At 42.8% G+C, this 25,426-nt stretch overlaps 2 protein-coding genes across 3 annotated transcripts in view; one reads left to right on the top strand and one right to left on the bottom strand.

The window, feature by feature from the left end:
- Positions 1-9,878: 9,878 nt before the first annotated feature.
- LOC120045044 (zinc-binding protein A33-like) lies at positions 9,879-14,538 on the top strand. Its single transcript, XM_038989870.1, has 6 exons — positions 9,879-10,628; positions 11,110-11,205; positions 11,361-11,594; positions 12,242-12,264; positions 12,367-12,482; positions 12,919-14,538. Exons 1-6 carry the CDS (start codon positions 10,152-10,154, stop codon positions 13,461-13,463), a joined length of 1,491 nt encoding a protein of 496 aa, XP_038845798.1. The 5' UTR covers positions 9,879-10,151; the 3' UTR covers positions 13,464-14,538.
- Positions 14,539-17,830: 3,292 nt separating this feature from the next.
- LOC120045043 (bone morphogenetic protein 1-like) overlaps positions 17,831-25,426 on the bottom strand; it is a 65,982-nt gene continuing 58,386 nt past the window's right edge. Inside the window, exons 14-20 of one of the 2 annotated variants that reach the window (XM_038989868.1) lie at positions 23,370-23,533; positions 22,941-23,121; positions 22,667-22,792; positions 22,332-22,459; positions 21,716-21,929; positions 18,841-19,091; positions 17,831-18,671 (exon numbers count right to left, since the gene is read on the bottom strand). In XM_038989868.1, the coding sequence (XP_038845796.1) occupies positions 18,537-18,671; positions 18,841-19,091; positions 21,716-21,929; positions 22,332-22,459; positions 22,667-22,792; positions 22,941-23,121; positions 23,370-23,533 (1,199 nt within the window). In that variant the 3' untranslated portion in view covers positions 17,831-18,536. The remainder of the gene's footprint in view (positions 18,672-18,840; positions 19,092-21,715; positions 21,930-22,331; positions 22,460-22,666; positions 22,793-22,940; positions 23,122-23,369; positions 23,534-25,426) is intronic. The other variant, XM_038989869.1, reaches the window with a different exon arrangement.

Genomic DNA, 25,426 nt, shown 5'->3' with positions numbered 1-25,426 from the left:
TCTGTAAATTACATGTCCCTGCCCTCTAGTGACCAAATTTGTCATCACATTCACAAGAACAGATGTGACTAAAGAAAAGGACTAGGGTGGCCTGCATCTTAGACTAGGTTGAGAAATGATGTTGCCACGATGGTAAATCGGTCAGGATACAGGAATGATTGAAGACACAGTTTCCAGTTCAGGGTATGTATTACCTAACAAATAAAGGCACAGCACCAGGACACAGGGAGATATGGAATGGCTTTTAAGGCCGGTAAGGTTGTGCTAGAACAGGGATGGGCAACTCCAGTCCTTGGGGGCCTTAGTGGTGCTTAAATGTTGTCTTGGTAAGCAACTCCAGCGTATATTTGGCCTTGTGTTTTAGGTAGTTGTTCTGCTGAAAGGTGAATTTGTCTCCCAGTGTCTGTTGGAAAGCAGACTGAACCAAGTTTTCCTCTAGGAGTTTGCATGTGCTTAGCTCTATTCCGTTTATTTTTAGCCCCCCCCAAAAAAACCTAGTCCTTGCCGATGACAAGCATACCCATAACATGATGCAGCCACCACCATGCCTGAAAATATGAGAGTGGTACTCAGCGATGTGTTGTGTTGGATTTGCCCCAAACATAACACTTTGTATTCAGGACATACAGTTAATTTATTTTCCAACATTTTTGCAGTATTACTTTAGAATATGCTTACTTACAAGCCTTTAACCAACAGTGCAGTTCAACAAGAGTTAAGAAAATATTTACCAAATAAAATAAAGAATTAGAAAATAATAAAAAGTAACACAATAACATAACAATGACGAGGCTATATACAGGGGGTACCGGTACCAAGTCAGTATGCGGGGGTACAGGTTAGTTGAGGTCATTTGTACATGTAGGTGGGGATGAAGTGATAATGAACAGCGAGTAGCAGCAATGTACAAAACAAATGGAGGGGGAGGTCAATGTAAATAGTCCAGTGGCCATTTTGCTTAATTGTTCAGCAGTCTTGGGGGTAGAAGCTGTTAAATTCTTAGGGATAGGCACTAGCGGGACACCAGCCGACAACTTCCGGTGAAATTGGAGGGCTCGCAATTCAAATAAACAATCGTAATATTAAACATTCATGAATATATAAGATACTTGTATCATTTAAAAGCTTACATTCTTGTTAACCTAACTGCGTTGTACGATTTACAATAGGTTTTACGGCGAAAGCATACCATGCGATTGTCTGAGGACGGCGCCCCACATCAACATATTTTTCAACCTGCACAGGCTTCATAAAATCACAAATAGCGATTAAATAAATAACTTACTTTTCAAGATCTTCCTCTGTTTGCAGTCCCAAGGGTCCCAGCTACAACATGAATGGTCGTTTTGTTAGATAAAATCCTTCTTTATATCCCAAAAAGTCTGTTAGTTGGCGCCATCGATTTCAGTAATCCACTCGTTCAACATGCAGACAAAGGAGTCCAAAAAGCTACGGCTAAACTTCATCCAAACAAGTCAAACGACGTTTATATTTAACAGGTACTCTAAAATGTGAAAACTATAATATTTCATACGGAAAGTAGTATGTTCAATAGGAAAGCAAAATTAGTAAGCACGCCCTCTCCATCGCGTGCCGAAAGACTGATATTGTTCCGGTGCTCTCTTCACCAAAGCTCAAAATTCTTGCTTGTTTTTCAAAAAACCATAAATAAAGACTGTTGATATCTAGTGGAATCCATAGGAATTGCAATCTGGAAGACGGAATTACATAGGCCCCATAGCTTTCCATTGTAAGAGCCTGGGACCTAAAGAAAAATTCTGGTTGGTTTTTCTTCTGATTTTTGCCTGCCATATCAATTCTGTTTTAGTCGTTGACATTATTTTTACAGTTTTTGAAACTTCTAAGTGTTTTCTAGCCAATGCTACCAATTATATGCATATCCTGGCTTCTGGGCCTGAGTAACAGGCAGTTTACTTTGGGCACGTCAGTCAGGCGGAAATTCAGGAAACTAGACCCTATCCCTAACAAGATTTATTTAAAGGAGCCTTTTGGTCCTAGACTTGGTGCTCCGGTAACGCTTGCCATGCGGAAGCAGATAAAACAGTCTATGACTTGGGTGACTGGAGTCTCTAACAATTTTATGGGCTTTCCTCTAACATCGCCTAATATATAGGTCCTGGACGGCAGGAAGCTTGTCCCCAGTGATGTACTTGGCCAGACGCACTACCCTCTGTAGTGCCTTATGGTCAGATGCCGAGCAGTTGCCATACCGGGCGGTGATGCAACTGATCAGGATGCTCTCGATGGTGCAGCTGTAGAACTTTTTGAGGATCTGGGGACCCATGACAAATCTTTTCAGTCTCCTGAGGGGGAAAAGGTTTTGTCGTGCCCTCTTCACGACTATCTTGGTATGTTTGGACCATGATAGTTTGTTGGTGATGTGGACACCAAGGAACTTGAAGCTCTCAACGTGCTCCACTACCGCCCCCTCGATGTTAATGGGGGCCTGTTCGGCCCGCATTTTCCTGTAGTCCACGATCAGCTCCTTTGTCTTGATCTCATTGAGGGAAAGGTTGTTGTCCTGGCACCACACTGTCAGTTCTCTGACCTCCTCCCTATAGGCTGTCTCATCGCTGTGATCACTGTTGTGTCGTCAGCAAACTTAATTATGGTGTTGGAGTCGTGTTTGGCCACGCAGTCGTGGAGTACAGGAGGGGACTAAGTACACACCCCTGAGGGTCCCCTCGGCGTGGCAGATGTGTTGTTGCCTACCTCAACCCCAGGAAGTCCAGGATCCAGTTGCAGAGGGAGGTGTTTAGTCCCAGGGTCCTTAGCTTAGTGATGAGCTTCGTGGGCACTGTGGTGTTGAACGTTGAGCTGTAGACAATGAACAGCATTCTCACATAGGCGTTCCTTTTGTCCAGGTGGGAAAGGGGAGTGTGGAGTGCGATTGAGATTGCGTCATCTGTGGATCTGTTGGGGCGGTATGCGAATTTGAGTGCTACCAGCGGTAATCATTTAGGCAGGTTACCTTCGCTTCCTTGAGCACAGGGACTATGGTGGTCTGCTGAAACATGTACAGTTGAAGTCGGAAGTTTACATACACTTAGGTTGGAGTCATTAAAACTAGTATTTCAACCACTCCACAAATTTCTTGTTAATCTTATGAATCGATATGACAACAACCAGTGAAAGTGCAGGGCGCCAAATTCAAACAACAGAAATCTCATAATTAAAATTCCTCAAACATACAAGTATTTTATACCATTTTAAAGGTAATCTTGTTGTTAATCCCACCACAGTGTCCGATTTTCAAAAGGCTTTACAGCGAAAGCACCACAAACGATTATGTTAGGTCACCACCAAATCACAGAAAAACACAAAGACAGGAGTCACAAAAAGCAGAAATAGAAATAAAATGAATCACTAACCTTTGATGATCTTCATCAGATGACACTCATAGGACTTCATGTTACACAATACATGTATGTTTTGTTTGGTAAAGTTCATATTTATATCAAAAAATCTCAGTACACATTGGCGCGTTATGTTCAGTAGTTCCAAAAACATCCGGTGATTTTGCAGAGAGCCACATCAATTTCCAGAAATACTCATAATAAACGTTGATCATAGCTACAAGTGTTACACATGGAATTTTAGATCCACTTCTCCTTAATGCAACCGCTGTGTCAGATTTCAAAAAAGTTTTTGAAAACGCAAACCATGTAATAATCTGAGGTCGGCGCTCAGAGCCCAATCAAGACAAAAAGATATCCGCCATATGGTGCAGTCAACAGAAGTCAGAAATAACATTATAAATATTCACTTACCTTTGATGATCTTCATCAGAATGCACTCCCAGGAATCCCAGTTCCATAATAAATGTTTGATTTGTTCGATAATGTCCATCATTTATGTCCAAATAGCTACTTTTGTTAGCGCATTTGGTAAACAAATCAAAACTCACGAAGCGCGTTCACTAGTTGCAGAAGAAATGTCAAAAAGTTCCATTACAGTCCGTAGAAACATGTCAAACGATGTATCAAATCAATCTTTAGGATGTTTTTAACATAAATCTTCAATAATCTTCCAACCGGAGAATTCCTTTGTCTTCAGAAAAAGCAAATGGAACGGGAGCTACCTCTCATGTGAATGTGCATGACCAGGTCCTGGCACTCTGCCAGACCTCTGACTCAATCCCCTTTCATTCAGCCCCCCTTTACAGTAGAAGCCTCAAACAAGTTTCTAAAGACGGTTGACATCTAGTGGAAGCCTTAGGAAGTGCAACATGACCAATATCCCTCTGTTTCTTCAATAGGGGCTGAGTTGAAAATCGACCAACCTCAGATTTCCCACTTCCTGGTTGGATTTTTTCTCAGGTTTTTGCCTGCCATATGAGTTCTGTTACCGAGAGGAGCTGCTAATACTATGCATATATTAGCAACTGGGACTGAGGAGCAGGCAGTTTACTCTGGGCACCTCTGGGCACCTTATTCATCCAAGCTACTCAATACTGCCACCAGCCATAAGAAGTTAACAAACTATAGTTTTGGCAAGTCGGTTAGGACATCTACTTTATGCATGACACAAGTCATTTTTCTAACAACTGTTTACAGACAGATTGTTTCACTTATAACTCACTGTATCACAATTCCAGTGGGTCAGAAGTTTAAATACAGTAAGTTGACTGTGCCTTTAAACAGATTGGAAAATTCCAGAAAATGTCATGGCTTTAGAAGCGTCTGATAAATGATGTCAATTAGCCTGAGTCAATTGGAGGTGTACCTGTGGATACATTTCAAGGCCTACCTTCAAACTCAGTGCCTCTTTGCTTGACATCATGGGGAAATCAAAAGAAATCAGCCAAGACCTCAGAAGAAAAATTGGTTCATCCTTGGGAGCAATTTCCAAATGCCTGAAGGTACCACGTTTATCTGTACAAAGAGTAATACACAAGTATAAACACCATGGGAACACACAGCCATCATACCGCTCAGGATGGAGACACATTCTGTCTCCTAGAGATGAACGTACTTTGATGCGAAAAGTGCAAACCAATGCCAGAACAGCAAAAAACCTTGTGAAGATGCTGGAGGAAACAGGTACAAAAGTATCTAAAAATGCCCTCTGGTCTGATGGAGAAAAAAAAGAACTGTTTGGCCATAATGACCATCGTTATGTTTGGAGGAAAAAGGGGGAGGCTTGCAAGCCGAAGAACACCATCCCAACCGTGAAGCACAGGGGTGGCAGCATCATGTTGTGGGGGTGCTTTGCTGCAGGAGGAACTGGTGTACTTCACAAAAATAGATGGCATCATGAGGCAGGAAAATTATGTGGATATATTGAAGCAACATCTCAAGACATCAGTCAGGAAGTTAAAGCTTGGTCACAGATGGGTCTTACAAATGGACAATGTCCCCACGCATACTTCCAGAGTTGTGGAAAAATGGCTTAAGGACAACAAAGTCATGGTATTGGAGTGGCCATCACAAAGCCCTGACCTCCATCCCATAGAACATTTGTGGGCAGAACTGGAAAAGCATGTGCCAGCAAGGAGGCCTACAAACCTGACTCAGTTACATCAGCTCTGTCAGGAGGAATGGGACAAAATTCACCCAACTTATTGTGGGAAGCTTGTGGAAGGCTACCCAAAACGTTTGACCCAACTTAACCAATTTAAAGGCAATGCTACCAAATACTTATTGAGTGCATGTAAACTTCTGACCCACTGGGAATGTGATGAAAGAAATAAAAGGTTAAATAAATCATACTCTCTACTATTATTCGGACATTTCACATTCTTAAAATAAAGGACGCCATTGAGATTGACCTAAAACAGGGATTTTTTACTGGGATTAAATGTCAGGAATTGTGAAAAACTGAGTTTACTGTGTTTGGCTAAGGTGTATGTAAACTTCCGACTTCAACTGTACATTCCTCCTACAGATAACCATTAACTTCTGGTGTAGAAACCAGATTGTGGCACTGCTCATTTCCATAGGATATCTGATGATTAACTATATTTCAAGTTTAGAAGTCAGAACCCATCAGTTGTAAACTTTCATTCATAGGCTAGGTTGTAGCAACCTCATGACGGGTATAGGGAACATTTGTGACCCGATTCAGGAAACTAGGCAAGTCATGACTTCACTGTTTGAATGTAAAAAATGTGTGATCTCACTTTGTTTACCTAGTTAGGTTTATTGTTTACCTAGCTAGCTAGCTACATGTCTTAAGCTAAAGTGTACTGTTAGCTAGCTAACGTTAGCTGGCTGGCTCCCTGGCTGACATTGTTATTCGTATCTCAGAGCAGTTTGCTTTTCTAGTTAGAGCCTAATGTTAGCTAGCTAACATTGAACCTGGTGGGTTAGCTCCCAGCACTCTGTGCCATTGTTAGTGCTGTGTTCATTGTTGTTTAGCTAGCTAATGTTAGCTGGCTGGCTCATTAGTTAACATGTTACGTGTGATCTTACACTTTGTTTACCTTGCTAGGTTCATTGTTTGCCTAGCTAGCTAGCTGCATGTCTTAAGCTAAAGTGTACTGTTAGTGTACTTGCGCTGTGTTCATTGTTGTTTAACTAGCTAACGTTAGCTGGCTGGCTAGCTGGTTAGCTAACGTTACGTGACGTGTGTACAACACCCGTTGAATATGGCCGGTGTCAGTAAACGTCTGCAAAAAAGCGTAATGAAATTGTTGCCAGAAGAGCTGGTTAGGCTGTTTGCATGTCATTCACAGATAAACAAATCATCGGCCAGAGAGTCAAGTGTGCGCTCCAAGAGCGAAACGAGATGGGTGGGGCTAAGGCTTAAGAGTGTGTGAACAATGCTGAATGGGTGTAGACAAAGAAGAGCTCTTCACTAGATATCATAACATTCGAAGGTCATTAACTCAAAAGTGAGTTTACAAGTTGATCAACTTTCAAAGCAGAATTACTTTCCCATTGTTCCTCAAATGCAGAGAATGATATACCATTTTGTACCTCTGAGTCTCTACTTTTATCCAATGTAAAAAAATAAAAATACAATTTAAAATGTTGCTACATAAGACCAAATCCAGGTGTTGAGTCACATATGAGTATCATGTAGTAACCTAAACTTATCGATGTTACATTGAACTGGGTGAATGGAATATGAATGACAGTCATCCAATATGCTGTAATAGAAATAAGGCCATGCTCATGAACAAAAAAATTGTTCTGCCTTATCATAAACAGCACTGACCTCCACTGGTTTGCATGGTACTGGATACATTTGTTTTCAGCAATAGTCAGGTATTTAGTTGGAAACTAACATTTTGTTAGACTTGGGGTGATCAGATATTATGAATGGAGTTAAACACAAAAAAGTTCTGGCCTGAATTTAATTACTGATTTTATTTATTTTCTAATTTTATCCACCCTACTTCAGATGAGTATGTCCATGAGTAATACAATTCCATCTCCTGCCATTCCTAGGTCCTGTATGTGAATTATAATACAGGTAATGGCAGACTTGCACTTTGGCCACTAGATGTCTGTATTCTGCTTCTGATTCAGTGGTAGGCTTTGTGCAACAAAAGGGCATGACATTATTAGTTATCCTTTGTGACATCACAGAAGTCTGAGACACTTCAGTTGACACAGTGGCAGTATTTCACTGACATGTTTTCCCCACACCAACCAAGTAGGTTTTTAGGGAATTCTCAATATGGACCCATGTTGGTAGATAATCAATTCTCTCCATACTTGATCACCATTCTGCGCACTTCCTGCTTTCATTATCTCAGGCTAAAATTTATTAATATTTTCAGGGATACATCCCTCCACCCCCTCCCCAGGAATGGCGTTGCCCAGCTTGCAGCACTATGTGGACAGGTTGATGTTTGAGGGCCAGTGTGCAGACTGTGCGTTGGTGAACGTCAGTACCCGCAGAGTGATGGCGGCCACTCCAGGGGGATCACTGGAACATCTGACCCGGCGGGAGATTAGGAGGATACTGTCCAGGAAGAGAGAGGCCATCCAGACCCAGGGAGTGAGCCTGGGGGGTCTGCGCTGTGCCCTGGTGAGGGACAACATGGTCACCCCAGGGGAGAGGTCAATGGACCTGCGCACCAAGCACAGGCCCAGCCGGGGTGTGGCCGTGCGCCGGACACGCCATCTCCTCCTGGTGCTCCTCGGCAACAGGGGGATCAGCAGCGGATTCCTCAACCACAAGGCCTATCAGATGGCTGCATGCCTTCGCAACGCAGGATCATCACAACTTGCTTGAATTTACAGCTTACCTGTATGTACTGCTTACCTGAACTCTTGCTTGGGAGGACATTCCTGTGTCATGGACAGTATGTGATTTTTGACAGAGTAAACTGAGTTGAAACTGTCTAAAACAGTCTATACTGTGTCCTGTAGTTAGTGACATATTTGTGCTTCTTTAATTGTGTAGTGACCTAGAATGCAGTGACCTAGTATGCTTGTCAAGTACACACGAGTCTGTATGGCCAGGTCCCACATTGTCATTACAGTATTACATGGTCAGCCACAGACCAGGATAAACAGGCAATGTGACAATAACTGACAAAAAGGCAGTTAAAAGGTTAAGTGTCAGACACTCAGTTTAACAAGTAGTAGGTTAAGTATGCCTGCTGCTTGGAATACTAGACACCAATAGCAGAGTAAATGCGTACCCTGTCAAGAATCTTGGAGAAATGGTCACATATTGCGTTTATAACTTGCATAATAGCATAAACAGAGTCTAAGGTCAATAATATACTTTCAGAACAGAATGTATTAGAGACGTGAACAATTAAGGAAGAAATGTGACTCATGCATGCAGTGCCTGAAATTAACATCAGGTAGAAGAAATAAAAAAGGGCATATGCTCAAAATATGACTTCAGCCCATAGTGTTTGACAAGGTGTTTGTCTACATTGGAGTGCGCTTACAAGTAACCAGCTAGCTCAGGCTGACACTGTACTGGTTATTGAACTTAATTGCTTTGAACTATTCTCCCCACATTGTCTGATACTACTGCGCTGTTGGAACTAGGAGCATTTTGCTACACCCACAATAATATCTGCTAAATATGTGTATGTGACCAATAAAATTTGATTTGATAAATTCACACACTTCTATTGGAAAGTTCAGTTATGAAAAACCTGTTTGGGTACTCACATGACCATGGGTGTAGTTGGCTATAGCTGACTGGAGCTCCAGATGTGCGAGTACACTTCAAGGTACTCTTTAAGCACAGTGGGCTCCCACACTTAGGAGTTTATAGAGAACAGCCATCACTGTTCACTTCTATATTTTTTATACATTTTCTGCCAGTTGATTATATATTTTGTCAGTTTTGTTACAGTATATGGATCTTTGAAATAATTTAATACCATTGTTTACTGTCATGCAAAATGTAGGTTGTTTTCCAGCCAGCTAAAGAAAAAATAGGGCACATCTGTTTTGACTAAAAGTTTTCACATACAATACTGTAGGCCTAAACACACACACACACACACACACACACACACACACACACACACACACACACACACACACACACACACACACACACACACACACACACACACACACACACACACACACACACACACACACACACACACACACACACACACACTAGGGATTAACTGATTCCAGTAACTAAGCGCTATAGTAAAGTGGATTATTAACAACCCTATTCTGCTCAAGAAGCAGGACTGCACTGCAGTTACCACCATAACTTCTCTACACTAACAATCAGAGCACAGAATGACCATGGCTGGCCTGCCTTAGTTTCCTGACTGTAGCTCTGACGTCAGAGGGGGAGTTTACAAGGGGGCCCACAGAGCACCCCTGCCTATCTGGGATGGAGCAACAGAGAGGCCGCCTCCTCACCAGCCTCTTCCTTTCCCACAGTCAACAGGAAGACTGAGCCGAGTCAGAGTGGAGACCAGACAGAGAGGACCCAAACACTCAGGAGAAGGAGGACGTCTCAAAAGCTTTCAATCCAGCACAAAAAAACGAGAAGTCTGAAAGAAGGAATGAACATAAGGAGTAAGAATCACAGAGAGGTGGAGAAACTCCAGTTAACGTCTCCACACAACGTCGAGGTGGAGAAGTCAGACAAGAAAAGTTCCAAATACAGGGAGGGGTAGCTTCCAATGCAAACTACAAAGGAAGGTTGTCTAGTATGGCTGAGGTTGTCAGAGGTTGTCTAGTATGGCTGGGCAAGTATCCAAGAGCTCAGCACAGCGACTCAGCCGAGACCTGACCTGTTCTATCTGCCTGGACCTCTTCAAGCAGCCTGTCTCCCTGCCCTGTGACCACACCTTCTGCCAGGCATGTATCGCTGGCTACTGGACGGGCCCCAGAGGCCAGGTCCAGGGGGGGTCTGGATCCTGTCCCCAGTGCAGGAAGGTCTTCCCTGGCCAGAGCTACCGGCCCAACCGCATAGTTGGTAACATAGTGGAGAGCTACTGCCAGGGCCTGGAGGAAAGAGAGGGGCTGCTGGGGGACACGGGGGTACCAGAGAGGAGCCTTGCTCCTGCTCCTGCCCCATGCTGTGGCCGGCACCGAGAGGAGCTGAAGCTCTACTGTGAGGAGGACCAAGAGCTGTTGTGTCTGGTGTGTGGACTCTCTCAGGAGCACCGGAACCACAACATGGTGTGTGTCCAAGAGGCACAGCAGAGATACAGGGTAAGTCCAAATTCTACTTGACTTGTGTTGCCTTGTTACACTCTTACATTTTTCAAAGAATGCTAGTAAAAGGCTTAGCTCAGGGTTAAAAAACAACTAAACCAAGGGTCCCAGTTGCAGGGGAAATTGAAGACAGGTGGTGCTATGGACTGAGCAGTAGAATTTTGCTTGGGAGGAATTGAAGCAAAAAGTTGATTTGATCAAATGTTGCACAAAAAAAACAAAGTGACTTGGCATCAACAACTACAATGTCAATGATTTGTCACATCACTTTACGTGTCACTTTTTTCTGTAAGACAAACTGCTCATTATTCACCCCACATTCTCTTGTTAAGAGTTGCATCCGGCTTGTTTCCCATAACATTCATATTCCAGACTCACTCCAAGAGCAGATTACTGTATTTACTGTAAGGCCTGGTGTAGAGAACAGAAGGCTGATGCTGACTTAGAGTCATGCTGCTGCTTTTTTCTGGCCATGCAGGCGTCTCTCAGCAGTTCCATGGACTCTCTGAAAGGGGAGCTGAACACGGCCCTGCAGTGTGAGAGAGAGACTGAGGACGAGGTCAAGAAGCTCAAGGTGAGACGCTCTAGTATCTACAGCTTGTAACAATCTGTACATTGCAATTAAACCTTGAGTGTCTCATAAACCTTGACCCTCTCGAACTAACTTCCATTGCTAATGACCCCCCCCCCCCCAAAAAAAAACACCCCACACACTTTCTGTCCCCCCAGGAGCACACGGCAGACCTGAAGCAGCGCATCGAGGCCCAGTTCAGCGACCTGCACCAGTTCCTATACCAGGAAGAGAAGCTGCTGCAGGTGAAGCTGAAGACAGAGGAGCGCAGGGAGCTGATCAGGCTGGACGAACACAAGGCCCTGCTCTGTGTGGAGGTCTGCCGTCTGCAGAGGGCCCTGAATGAGATCGAGGACAAGCTGAGGGAACAGGACCCCTTTACATTGCTGCGGGTGAGAGACAGGGTAATTCTAGGCTGGTGGAATTTCACATGAGAAGTAACTCAATGAACCTCCTTGATGGGGGAATGTGAAAAATATGAGTTTTGCACTGAAAGGTTTTAGGTTAGATTTTATGTTATTTTGCTTGTGCTGTTTGAAAGTTATGTACTGGATGGGAGGACAAAACTATCTTGCACACTTCTAGACATTTACATCTGCTGTAATAAGTTAGTAAGTAACCATTCTAGACATTCTACAGGAAGGTCTTTCTGATAGCAATGAGTAGAGTAGTACTTCATTGATCGCAACTTGGGAAATTCACTCAGCATCATCCTTGATAAGGACAAGACCCTTATCAATGACAAACACATACAATACACACAATGGCCCTCCAGAGTGCAGGGAAGAACCCTTCAGGGTGGAGCACAGGCAGGATGTGGGCCCATGACCTCACTCCTGGTCGATGGTGAGGATAAGGAGATTATAGGGAAAGCAGGCTCAGACCCAGGGACTTTCCCCCAACCACTGGGAGATCCCACAGGGCCGGGATAGCGTGAGCTCAGACACTGATGTCATGTGAAAAACTGCTTTCTCTCTTTTTACCCAATGCCAAAACTAATCAGCACACTCTCCCCTCTGTTTTTCCTGTCTCGTCCCAGAATATCAAGACCCTGGTCCAGAGGTGAGTGTGTGATGGGACGTGGGACGTTTTAGATTGTTATTCCATAATGGAGTTTTCATGTTTCTGATATGTATTGTCTGAAGCTTGTGTTGCCTTTGGCAGGCCGACGCCCAAGTTTGAAAAGCCTACTCTCACGGCCCCAAGCCTGTGTGAGGGTCGGTTCGCAGGGCCCCTGCAGTACCGAGTGTGGAAATCACTGAAAGGAAGCATCTACCCAGGTACTGTAAGGCATTAACCTTTACAGTGGAGGCTTGCTGAGGGGAGGAAGGCTCATAGTAATGGTTGAAATGGAGTCAATGGAATGGTATCAATCACATGGAAACCACGTTTGATACCATTCCAATGACTCCATTCCAGCCATTATTATGAGCTGTCCTCCCCTCAGCAGCCTCCACTGAACCTTTAGTAGAGTGACTGACAATTACAGCACTCAGGAGCAATAATTCAGGAGCTTTCGGCAACTATTTGTCCTCTGCAACATACATGAATTGCCCAGAAATGACTACTTGACAGTTGTTTTGTTATTTAAAATGTAAAGTTGAAACTGCTACTGAGAATTATATTGTATTCACATTGTAACGCTTTGTATCTGTGTTATGGCATGTAAAACCATGCAATACCTAACTTGACCAACTTATTTTCCCTTATTCTCAGTTCCGGCCGCCATCACCTTGAATTCGAGCACAGCCAACCCCTGGCTTAGCCTGACCTCCTCCCTCACCTGTGTCCGCTACCAGACCTTCAACCACTCTGTCCAGGACAACCCCAACCGCTTCAATGCTGCATTGTCCCTGTTGGGCAGTCAGGGCTTCACCCACGGCCGCCACTACTGGGAGATAGAGGTCTACAGCAGCACTGTGTGGACCGTGGGTGTGGCTAGAGAAACTGTATCGAGGAAGGGAGTAATCAAAGCCTTGCCGGCCAATGGCTTTTGGACCCTGTCCCTGTCCTATGGAATACAGTACATGGCCTGTACATCGCCCCCTACTGTGCTTTCACTGGAGGAGCCTCTGGCTAGGATAGGTGTATATCTGGATTATAAGAGGGGTCTGGTGTCTTTCTACAATGCAGAGAGCATGACACATCTCTATACGTTCCGTGAAACCTTCACAGAGACGTTGTACCCCTACTTCAATCTGGGATTCCTAGATAAAGTGCATGAGAATGAGCCCCTCAAAGTTTTCCTTCCCAAAATCTGACAGCCGCGGCACTTATCTATTCCTCGCAAAGCCTGAGGCCATCCTTACACTGGTGTGGTGCTAAAACACCCTAAAACAACTGACACAAAATACTACCGTCATATTGTTTGAGATGTTAGAGAGAGTAAGCAGGCCAACTGTAAATAATATATTTTTTAAATGTAATCTTGATGTGGGCCAGAGCTTCACCATCAAGGTTTGTTAAATGTATGTATGCGCAATAACCTTTTGCAGTATTACAGTGTGAATTGTACGTGACTGGCGTTAACAGAATGATGAATACAAAATTTCCTTATCGTGTACAATGTACGGCAGTTTAATATTTTGAGACAAAAATGCGGCAACTATTTTAATAAGTAATCTTTAATGCATAATAATAATCTTTTAATGAATTTTGGATATCATCAGTATTACAAACGTTCACCTCACGATACTGTACCATTCAAAATAAATAATAATTTGTTTTGTGTCTCTGTGTTGAAATAGAACCTGTTATTTGATCTGGACAGTCTCAGCACAAACAGTAACAGGCATTAACACACTTCTGCATGGTGGATTTGTGCATATCAGAGCACAGGAAAGAGGAAACTCATTAAGAGGTAATTTGAAAAGAGTTTTCTGTGTAGTTGTGTCAGTCTTTCTTCCTGTGATCCTTTTGGCTTAACCTACATTGAACCGAGCTGAGTAATGCGTCAAAATTATTGGAATAAAATTGATGGACCACGTCCGAGAAATCCCTGACTAATCAAGAAAGAGCGGGAGAGAGCGAGCAGTTTAAACCTGCACAGTGATTTTTTTTGTGTGTACCATTAGCAGTAGCACTTTGAGGAAAACATTCTCATTCCACCATGCAGGCTGATACAATTACATGCAGGCTGATACAACCCACACACATCAGGAGTAGTCCCGTGTGACTCAGTTGTTAGAGCATGCCGCTTGCAACACCAGGGTTGTGGGTTCAATTCTCACAGGCGATCAGTATGAAAATGTGTCTTGAATATTTGGACAAATTCACTTTCAGTGTATTAAAGTAGTATTTTTTGGTCCCATATTCCTAGCACGCAATGAATGCATCAAGCTTGTGATGCATTTGCAGTTTATTTTAGTTGTGTTTCAGATTATTTTGTGCCCAATAGAAATTAATGGTAAATAATGTATTGTGTCATTTTGAAGTGCCTTTCATTGTAAATAAGAACATCATTTGTTTCTTAACACTTCTACATTAATGTGGATGCTACCATGATTACGGATAACCATGAAGGAATCATTAATAATGATGAGTGAGAAAATTAAAGAATGATAAATATCATACCCTCCAAAAAATGTTAACCTCCCCTGTTATTGGTAATAGTGAGAGGTTAGCATGTTTTGGGGGTATAATCTTTGTGCCTCTAACTTTCACACTCATTATTCAGGATTGATTCAGGATAATCCATGATAGCATCAACATTAATGTAGAAGTGCTTGGAAACATATTCTATTCTTATTTACAATAAAAGTGACTCCAAAATGACTGTCACGCCCTGACCTTAGAGAGCCTTTTTATGTCTATTTAGTTTGGTCAGGGTGTGATTTGGGTTGGGCATTCTATGTTTTTTTTTCTACGATTTTGTGTTTCTATGTTTTGGCCAGGTATGGTTCTCAATCAGGGACAGCTGTCTATCGTTGTCTCTGATTGGGAGCCATACTTAGGTAGCCCTTTTTCCCTCCTTTCGTTGTGGGTAGTTGACTTTGTTAGTGGCACTTAGCCCTGTAAGCTTCACGGTTGTTTTTTTTGTTTGCTGTTTTGTTGGCGTCATTTTCTAAATAAAAGGAATATGTACGCTCACCACGCTGCACCTTGGTCCACTTCTTACAATGGCCGTGACATGGACACAATACATTATCTCCATTCATTTCTATTGGGCACAAAATGATCTGAAACACAACCAAAGCAAACTACAAATGCATCCAACAAGTTTGTAGAGTCACAAGCTTGATGTAGTAATTGTGCGCTAGGAATATGGGACCAAATAATACAATGATTGACTACTTTAATACGTTATAAGTGAATTTGTCCAAATACTTATGACACCTTCAAATGGGGGGACTAGGTAAATTAAGTGCTTCAATTTCTAAACGGTAAAAGAGATATGTATGAAAATACCCTCAAATAAAAGGTGACATTCTGAACTGTCACCTCATATAAAACATTTGATCTCAAATCCAAAATGGAGTGTCGAGCCAAATGAAATGTTTTAGCTTCACTGTCCAAATAAATACAGTTGAAGTCGGAAGTTTACATACACCTTAGCCAAATACAGTTATGCTCAGTTTTTCACAATTCCTGACATTTAATCCGAGTAAAAACCCACTGTTTTAGGTCAGTTAGGATCACCACTTTATTTTAAGAATGTGAAATGTCAGAATAATAGTAGAGAGAATGATTTATTTCAGCTTTTATTTATTTCATCACATTCCCAGCAGATCAGAAGTTTACATACACTCAATTAGTATTGGGTAGCATTGCCTTTAAAATTGTTGAACTTTGTCACGACTTCTCGCGAAGTCGGTCCCTCTCCTTGTTCGGGCGGCGTTCAGCGGTCGACGTCACCGGTCTTCTAGCCATCGCCGCTCCACTTTTCATTTTCCATTTGTTTTGTCTTGGTTTTCCGCACATCTGGTTCACATTCCCTCATCTGACTAAATGTATTTTACCCTCTGTTCCCCCCATGTCTGTGTATGGAATTGTTTGTTTGTTACGTGTGGTTCGCAAAAGGCTGGTTTGCACCGGGTATGTGTTTGACCCGTGTGTTTTGTTTATTGTACCGTTTTTGTACTTTGGGCGTTATCGCTGTTTTCCTTGGGAATGAATAAAGTGCGCCTGTTATCACCCATCTCTGCTCTCCTGCACCTGACTTACCTTCAACCAGTTGTGCACATCGTGACAAACTTCGGTCAAACGTTTTGGGTAGCCTTCCACAAGCTTCCCACAATAAGTTGGGTGAATTTTGGCCCATTCCTCCTGACAGAGCTGGTGTAACTTGGGTCAGGTTTGTAGACCTCCTTCCTCGCACACTTTTTCAGGTCTACCCACAAATGTTCTATAGGATGGAGGTCAGGGCTTTGTGATGGCCACTCCAATACCTTGGTTGTCCTTAAGCCATTTTTACACAACTTTGGAAGTATGCTTGGGGTCATTGTCTATTTGGAAGACCCATTTGCGACCAAGCTTTAACTTCCTGACTGATGTCTTGAGATGTTGCTTCAATATATCCACATAATTTTCCTGCCTCATGATGCCATCTATTTTGTGAAGTGGACCAGTCCCTCCTGCAGCAAAGCACCCCCACAACATGATGCTGCCACCCCCATGCTTCATGGTTGGGATGTTGTTCTTTGGCTTGCAAGCCTCCCCCGTTTTCCTCCAAACATAACGATGGTCATTATGGCCAAACAGTTTTATTTTTGTTTCATCAGACCAGAGGACATTTCTCCAAAAAGTACGATCTTTGTCCCCATGTGCAGTTGCAAACCGTAGTCTGTCTTTTTTATGGCGGTTTTGGAGCAGTGGTTTCTTCCTTGCTGAGCGGCCTTTCAGGTTATGTCAATATAGGACTCGTTTTACTGTGGATATAGATACTTTTGTACCTGTTTAATCCAGCATCTTCACAAGGTCCTTTGCTGTTGTTCTGGGATTGATTTGCACTTTTCACAACAAAGTACTTTAATCTCTAGGAGACAGAACGAGTCTCCTTCCTGAGCGGTATGACGGCTGCGTGGTCCCATGGTGTTTATACTTGCGTACTATTGTTTGTACAGATGAACGTGGTACCTTCAGCGTTTGGAAATTTGTTCCAAGGATGAACCAGACTTGTGGAGGTCCATTTTTTTCCGGAGGTCTTGGCTGATTTCTTTTGATTTTCCCATGAAGTCAAGCAAAGAGGCACTGAGTTTGAAGGTAGGCCTTGAAATACATCCACAGGTACACCTCCAATTGACTCAACTGATGTCAATTAGCCTATCAGAAGTTTCTAAAGCCATGACATCATTTTCTGGAATTTTTCAAGCTGTTTAAAGGCACAGTCAACTTAGTGTATGTAAACTTCTGACCAACTGGAATTGTGATACAGTGAATTATAAGTGAAAAAATCTGTCTGTAAACAATTGTTGGAAACATTACTTGTGTCATGCACAACGTAGATGTCCTAACCGACTTGCCAAAACTATGGTTTGTTAACAAGAAATTTGTGGAGTGGTTGAAAAACAAGTTTTAATGACTCCAACCTAAGTGTATGTAAACTTCCGACTTCAACTGTACGTAGGGGAGTCTTTATTTGGGACAAATCATAAAAACAATTGGAAAAGAACAGACCACCACCTTAATCTACATGTATCTATATTTATTAGCCTAGCCCTTGAAAAGAATAACAACACATGTTCATTTTTCTTGTTCTGCTAACATCAATCATGTGTGGGGGGGGGGGGGGGGGGGAATCATACCTGTTCTGCATTGCAAGACCATACTAATTACAACTGTGTGCTCAAAACAAATTTCCCCGGTTCTATCCGTCTTTCCTAATCATCAATGTGCAACCCTCAATGATACACAGTATAGTGCCAAGAATTAAGTCAAAGAGTAAATAGACATATTTAGAAACCAAGGCAAGGTGGGAAGGTTATCTTCCCAAGAAGTTAGGGCTCAGCTGGATTTCAAGTTAGGAGGTGGTCGGGGACCTTGGGAGTATTCCATTAAACCCTGATAATCCTGTATCCTACATAGTTATACCACCATCCCACTGATCCTTACAGGCCTGTGGGATCCTTTTTGTTATCTTGAGGAAATGACAAACTTTTGGGGAATTCATTTCAGGTCTCCCACACATATCCACTCTCTCGTCCACCCTCCCTAATCTAAATGATACAAACTTGAAAACGCTCTCTACTGCTGCATGGCTTGACTCCTTACAGCTGGCTTTGAGCGGAGTGGGGTATGGGGGGGGCAGCTATCCAAGCATCCGCTCCTCTTAGGGAACTGGGAGTGTCAACGCTTTGGGGTGCACAGTCTCCTATTAAGTCTCGGTAAAGAGGGGTTCACTTGCTTGTGTGCAATGTGTCTTGGAACTTTGTGCTCGTGTACCGTACATGGAAGCCCTTCTTATTGATGGTGTCATCAGAATGGAACTTTATAACAATGGCATCCCCAGCAGAGTAGATTTCCTCAGGAGGCTGGAAGATAAATAAAAAGAGAGAGAGAGAAAGATTATCTTATACCTGTCAATTATTTAAGTAGGCAAACACCCCTGGCATTTTGTGAAGTGCTACATACAGTAGCACTATATATGTACAGTAGCTGTTACAGTCTAGTAGGTGTACTGAAACCTTTTGTCATCCTTACCCCAGATCCACAGTAGCGACCAAGCCTTGGGGCCTTGACATCAGCACCGTCAAATAGTTCAATGTAATCATAGCCGCAGTCTGCCTCTTCCTCGATCTCAAAGGTTTGGAAGATGAGCTCTACTCCATAGCCCTTCTCAGCGGAGACCACCCACTGGCAGTCAGACGCCCCTGGGTAGTTGTTATCCCCAAACTGGGCGTGCGAATAAAGATCTTTGGTCTTGACCTCAGCTTTCAGGCTTCCTCCACACTCTGAGAACACACAGCCACAAAAAAGAGACAGAGCCCCAGAGAAGGAACTCATTGAGATATGGAATGTCCCATTTATCAACAAATAATTATCTGAAAGGCAGTGTTTCTTCTATAACATTATACCCATCTGAAAAAGCTGATCTATTGTCCCTTTGTTTTCTTAGTTGAGAGACCAAAAACCACAAATTCAGGTGGCAACATGGGCATTGTCACCCCCAATCGTACTAATGAATTCATATCTCATTATTCATGGGTCCTGACAAAAAATGTAGATGTTGTCACGCTGCCTGCTGAATCACACATTACAAACATAATGTACGTTAGGGATCTAACCAGACCAGGGATCTGGTCTGGTTAAACTGTAAACTCTCCTTCCAGACTCACATTAAGCATCTCCAATCCAAAATTAAATCTAGAATTGGCCTCCTATATGGCAACAAAGCATCCTTCACTCATGCTGCCAAACATACCCTCGTAAAACTGACCATCCTACCGATCCTCGACTTCGGTGATGTCATCTATAAAATTGCCTCCAACACTCTACTCAACAAACTGGATGCAGTCTATCACAGTGCCATCCGTTTTGTCACCAAAGCCCCATATACTACCTACCATTGCGACCTGTGCGCTCTCGTTGGTTGGCCCTCGCTTCATACTCGTCGCCATGGCTACAGGTTTTCTACAAGTCTCTGCTAGGTAAAGTCACACCTTATCTCAGCTCACTGGTCACCATAGCAGCACCCACTTGTAGCACGCGCTCCAGCAGGTATATCTCACTGGTCACCCCCAAAGCCAATTCCTCCTTTGGTCGTCTTTTCTTCCAGTTCTCTGCTGCCAATGACTGGAACGAATGGCAAAAATCTCTGAAGCTGGAGACTCATATCTGCCTCACTAGCTTGAAGCACCAGCTGTCAGAGCAGCTCACAGATCACTGCACCTGTACATAGCCCATCTCTAAACAGCCCATCTATCTACCTACCTCATCCCCATACTGTATTTATTTATTTATCTTGCTCCTTTGCACCCCAGTATCTCTACTTGCACATTCATCTTCTGCACATCTACCATTCCAGTGTTTTAATTGCTATATTGTAATTACTTCGCCACCATGGCCTATTTACTGCCTTAACTCCCTTATCTTACCTCATTTGCACTCACTGTATATAGACTTTTTGTTTTCTTTTGTTCTACTGTATTATTGACTATGTTTTGTTTATTCCATGTGTAACTCTGTGTTGTTGTATGTGTCGAATTGCTATGCTTTATCTTGGCCAGGTCGCAGTTGCAAATGAGAACTTGTTCTCAACTAGCCTACCTGGTTAAATAAAGGTGAAAAAAATAGGGATAATATAATACCAAGACAAGATGAGAATCAAAAACCAGAGACATTGACATCAGCATACAAGAATACATTTGCATCAGTAGACACAGAGAGATTATCATTAATGATGGAGGTAAACAATGGTCCCAGGATCAAATCCTTGTTGCACATCCTTTTCAACCTCCCAGTAATTAGAGTTGTCTTTGAGAAAACGCAAGCCTTTTTGATTGATCTGAGGGACAAAACTGGATCAAAGACCTTGGTAAGATGAATGAATACCACTTATCTGGTCTGCTGGGGTTAATGGATGATTATTATTGTTACGCTCCCCAGTTTCTGTGTTGTTGGTTTGTATGTGTGTGTAAATCAGGAAATGGCTTCCTGGAATCCTAAAGCAGCTGATTGGTCGGCCCCATCGCTGATTTGAGCTCTGACCCCCCCCCCTCGTTAGGGGAAACGGCTGTCTCTTCAATTAAGAATGCCTTCTCCAGCTTGATAAAAGCCAGTGTTCCTTCGTCATGGAGGATAGCTTCTTTTTATGTCCTGTGTTGGTTGTTGGTCAGTGAAAGTTTTGTTGTTATTATTTTGTAGCCGCTCCTTCAAAGGTTTGTATGCCAAAAGGACTTAGTGTTTTTGGTTAATTGAAATTGTTCACGTAAATTATTCAGTTTCATTTGTTTCCAGGGGGGGAAGGGGAACACACCTTGGGAGTGTTTAGGCAAGAGGCCTGCGGGCAAACATAACCCGTACTATTTAATCTGTCTATGCACACTATGTAAGGCCTGGGCGGATCACCCCATGTATTTTGGTTAGCGTGCCGGGTGGTGCTAAAGGTTAGGTAAGAAGTGGTAAGGTAGGAGGGGACTCCTTAATTTTACTTTCTTTGCTTTGGTTCCGTCAAGACCCTTTTCCCCATATTACCGTGTTAAGGACTATTAATTTCCCTGTAAATAGGATTTTTCTCTGCCTCTGTCGTCCTTCCCCGCACCTACGATCACATACTTTTTCACTCCACGGGGAGTTGAGATGTAGTAGGTTGTTGCGTACCCTCCAAGAGGCGTACGTAACAATTATTATCAATATCTTAAATAGGTTATGGCGGTGGATAGACCAGACCTACATGGAAAAAGGTTGAATAATGTATTATACAATGAATATTAGTTGACTATTCTCATCACTCTGAAATAAAAACAACATGTTAGCAATTCAACCATATCCCCGTGTGCACCAATGAGAATTATCCATTTCAATCCTTTTCCTTCTGGTATCAAAAAATGCTAATGCCACTGTATGTGTCACCGACCTGCACTGTGTGAAGCCTCAAAGCCTCTCTTCTGGACTGAGTTGTCAGAGAAGAAGCGCAGAAACATCTCGTTGCCGCTGGAGATGACTGGCGAGGGTTTCTTGATGCCACAGAAGCGTCCCAGACTGGGGGACCGGCCATCCTGCCCATCGTAGATCTCCAGGTGGTCGTAGGCACACTCCAGATGAGCCTCCATGTCGATCTCATTGAAAGCCTTAAAAGTTTATGTAGTTTCAGTGAGGTAGGTGGTGAGCTATTAACAACAGTAATAATCTACATGACCCATCTTCCACTAATGACTATATACCGTTATAATGTAAATTGTAAGCATTACATAAGAGGTGTCATTAAAACTATGCCAATCCCTACATATATGTACATTTCTACCTCAATTACCTTGTACTCCTGCACATCGACTCAGTACTGGTACCCTGTGTATATAGCCAAGTTATCGTTACTCATTGAGTATTTATTCCTTGTGTTATTATTTCTCTCTCTGCATTGTTGGGAAGGGCCCGTAAGTAAGCATTTCACTGTTAGTCTACACCTGTTGTTTACGAAGCATGTGACAAATGAATTTTGACTTGGTTTGATCATGACACAGCAGTAAACGTACGATTTTGATGCGGTGGCCTGGGGTGGTGGAGAGGGCCCAGGTACAGGCCTTCTTGCTGGGGTATTTGTCAGGCCAGTTGGGGCTGGTGATGGTGCCTAACACACTGCTCACCACATGATCACAGCCAGCTGAAAGATAAACATTGCTGATTCAATCAGTAATCCAAGAGGACATATCCTATCCCCAACTCTTTGATGTCATAATCCATGTAAAATAGGATGTCAAGGGCTGTATGTAAATACTGGATGGATAAATATGGATAGGTACATGTATGAACAGAAATAGCTCTATGTAAATGTATGGATAAATCCATTAAAATAGGAGTTATCCTGTACCTTCCTTGCAGTCATGTTTATTGTCATGTAGCACAAAGCCACTGCGACACTGACAACTGTAGCTCCCGAAGGTATTGACACACTCTTGTTGGCAGCCTCCGTTCTCCTTAGAGCACTCGTCCTTGTCTGCATGGGAACAGAACATTGTCAGAAATTGCTAAACCCACCTACAGTAAACCCTTAGTGACACTAGACTGTTCGAACCATTGACCATATACTTTAAACATACATTTAAAGTATGTTTGTTGCAACAACAAAAAAATGTAAGGCTTACCAGAGAAGAATTGGGCTTTGAAGCCTTTCTTTGACACTGTGTTGTCTGATTTGAACTCAATGCGCATGTTGTTGTATTGGGAGGTGACGGTTTCTGGTTTCTCTGTTCCACAAAACTTCCCATGAAGCCTGGAGTCAGCGGTCAGTCCACTCCTCACCTCCACATAATCATATTTACACACCTGAGGGAAGAAGAGACCACATAGGACATGTCAGACACACCTCAAGAGGAACTGGAGCAAGTACTATGGAATAACTAAAAGTAAACCACAGCACACACACACACTGGCTTACAGGACTAGACAATCATTTCCCTCATGAGGAGAGATCTTCATGGTCACCTTCACTGTGAGGCCATTGTAAACGCCCATTCCTAACCACTCACAACATTTGTAAGCATTATAGGGTGTTCTCAGGCTATAATGCTTACATCGTTGCCCTCTGTCTCAAAGACATCAAACAGCAGGGTGATGTGGTAATGTGTGGGGGCCACCAGCTGCCAAACACAGTTCTTGTTGGGGGGGTATTCTTTGGGCCAGCCGGGAGTGGTGATGGAGCCATTAAGCTTGGTAATGAAGCCTCCACACGCAGCTGCTGGGGGGATACAGAGCTGACATTAGGGGCGGACACGTGGCCACGAGGCAACACAACTCAAACCACATAACAGTTATAGTTTAGGGAAGGTGGAGCTTGTTCACAGTTCAATAAAGTATGACGCACGTGAATGTGACACTACTCCCTAGATTTCAAATTGCAACATTAATTAAGCAAATAAGAAAGTCAGGTCCTACCTATGTAGTCCTGTTATGAAATATGTACCATGGTTTGAATCAAAGCTCTAAAAAATGAAATAAGCATCCACTAAGTACAGAAATTAAGAATAAACACATTTCGAGTGGCAGTAGGAAATAAAAAAGAAAGTGACAGGTTTATACAACACAAAGTGCAATCATGTCCTCTTAATGCAAAAGAGGGTAAAACACACCAACTAATGTAACCTCCCATATGGAAAAGTAATATATTGCCAAACGTTTGGACACACCTACTCATTCAAGGGTTTTTCTTTTTTCTTTTACTATTTTCTACATTGTAGAATAATAGTGAAGACATCAAAACTATGAAATAACACATATGGAATCGTGTAGTAACCAAAATATATTTTAGATTCTTCAAAGTACAGTAGCCACTCTATGCCTTGATGACAGCTTTGCACACTCTTGGCAGTTTCTCAACCAGCTTCACCTGGAATGCTTTAACAACAGTCTTGAAGGAGCTCCCACATATGCTGAGCACTTGTTGGCTGCTTTTCCTTCACTCTGCGGTCCAACTCATCCCAAACCATCTCAATTGGGTTGAGGTTGGGTGATTGTGGAGGCCAAGTCATCTGATGCAGCACCCCATCACTCTCCTTCTTGGTCAAATAGCCCTTACACAGCCTGGAGGTGTGTTGGGTCATTGTCCTGTTGAAAAACAAATGATAGTGGGACAAACCAGATGGGAAGGCGTATCGCTGCCGAATGCTGTGGTAGCCATGCTGGTTAAGTGTGCCTTGAATTCTAAATAAATCACTGACAGTGTCAACAGCAAAGCACCCCCACACCATCTCCCCCATACTTCACAATGGGAACCACACATGCGGAGATCATCCGTTCACCTACTCTGCGTCTCACAAAGACACTCAAAATCTCAAATTTGGACTCATCAGACCAAAGGTCAGATTTCCACCGGTCTACTGTCCATGGCTCGTGTTTCTTGGCCCAAGCAAGTCTCTTCTTCTTATTGGTGTCCTTTAGTCGTGGTTTCTTGGAGCAATTCAACCATGAAGAGCTGATTCACACAGTCTCCTCTGAACAGTTGATGTTGAGATGTGTCTCTTACTTGAACTCTGTGAAGTATTTATTTGGGCTGCAATATCTCAGGTTGGTAACTCTAATGAACTTATCCTCTGCAGCAGAGGTAACTCTGGGTCTTCCTTTCCTGTGGCAGTCCTCATGAGAGCCAGTTTCATCATAACACTTGATAGTTTTTGCAACTGCACTTGAAGAAACTTTTAAAGTTCTTGAAATGTTCCAAATTGACTGACCTTCATGTCTTAAAGTAATGATGGACTGTCATTTCTCTTTGCTTATTTGAGCTGTTCTTGCCATAATATGGACTTGGTCTTTAACCAAATAGGGCAATCTTCTGTATACCACCCCTACCGTGTCAAAACAGGACTGTTTGGCTCAAATGCATTAAGAAGGAAAGAAATTCCACAAATTAACCTTTAAAAAGGCACACCTGTTAATTGAAATGCATTCCAGGTGACTACCTCAGGAAGCTGGTTGAGAGAATGCCAAGAGTGTGCTGTCATCATGGCAAAGGGTGGCTACTTTCAAGAATCTAAAATATGTTATTTAACGCGTGAGTTACAAATACCTCTAACAGTCGCCCAGCGTGAGTTTTTTTATGCGTGTGATGTCAGAATGTAGTCACTGTTCCAAAATG

The sequence above is a fragment of the Salvelinus namaycush genome, chromosome 3 (genome assembly GCF_016432855.1).
Source record: "Salvelinus namaycush isolate Seneca chromosome 3, SaNama_1.0, whole genome shotgun sequence".
Classification (NCBI taxonomy): domain Eukaryota; kingdom Metazoa; phylum Chordata; class Actinopteri; order Salmoniformes; family Salmonidae; genus Salvelinus; species Salvelinus namaycush.
This window is presented reverse-complemented; position numbering and strand designations above follow the sequence as displayed.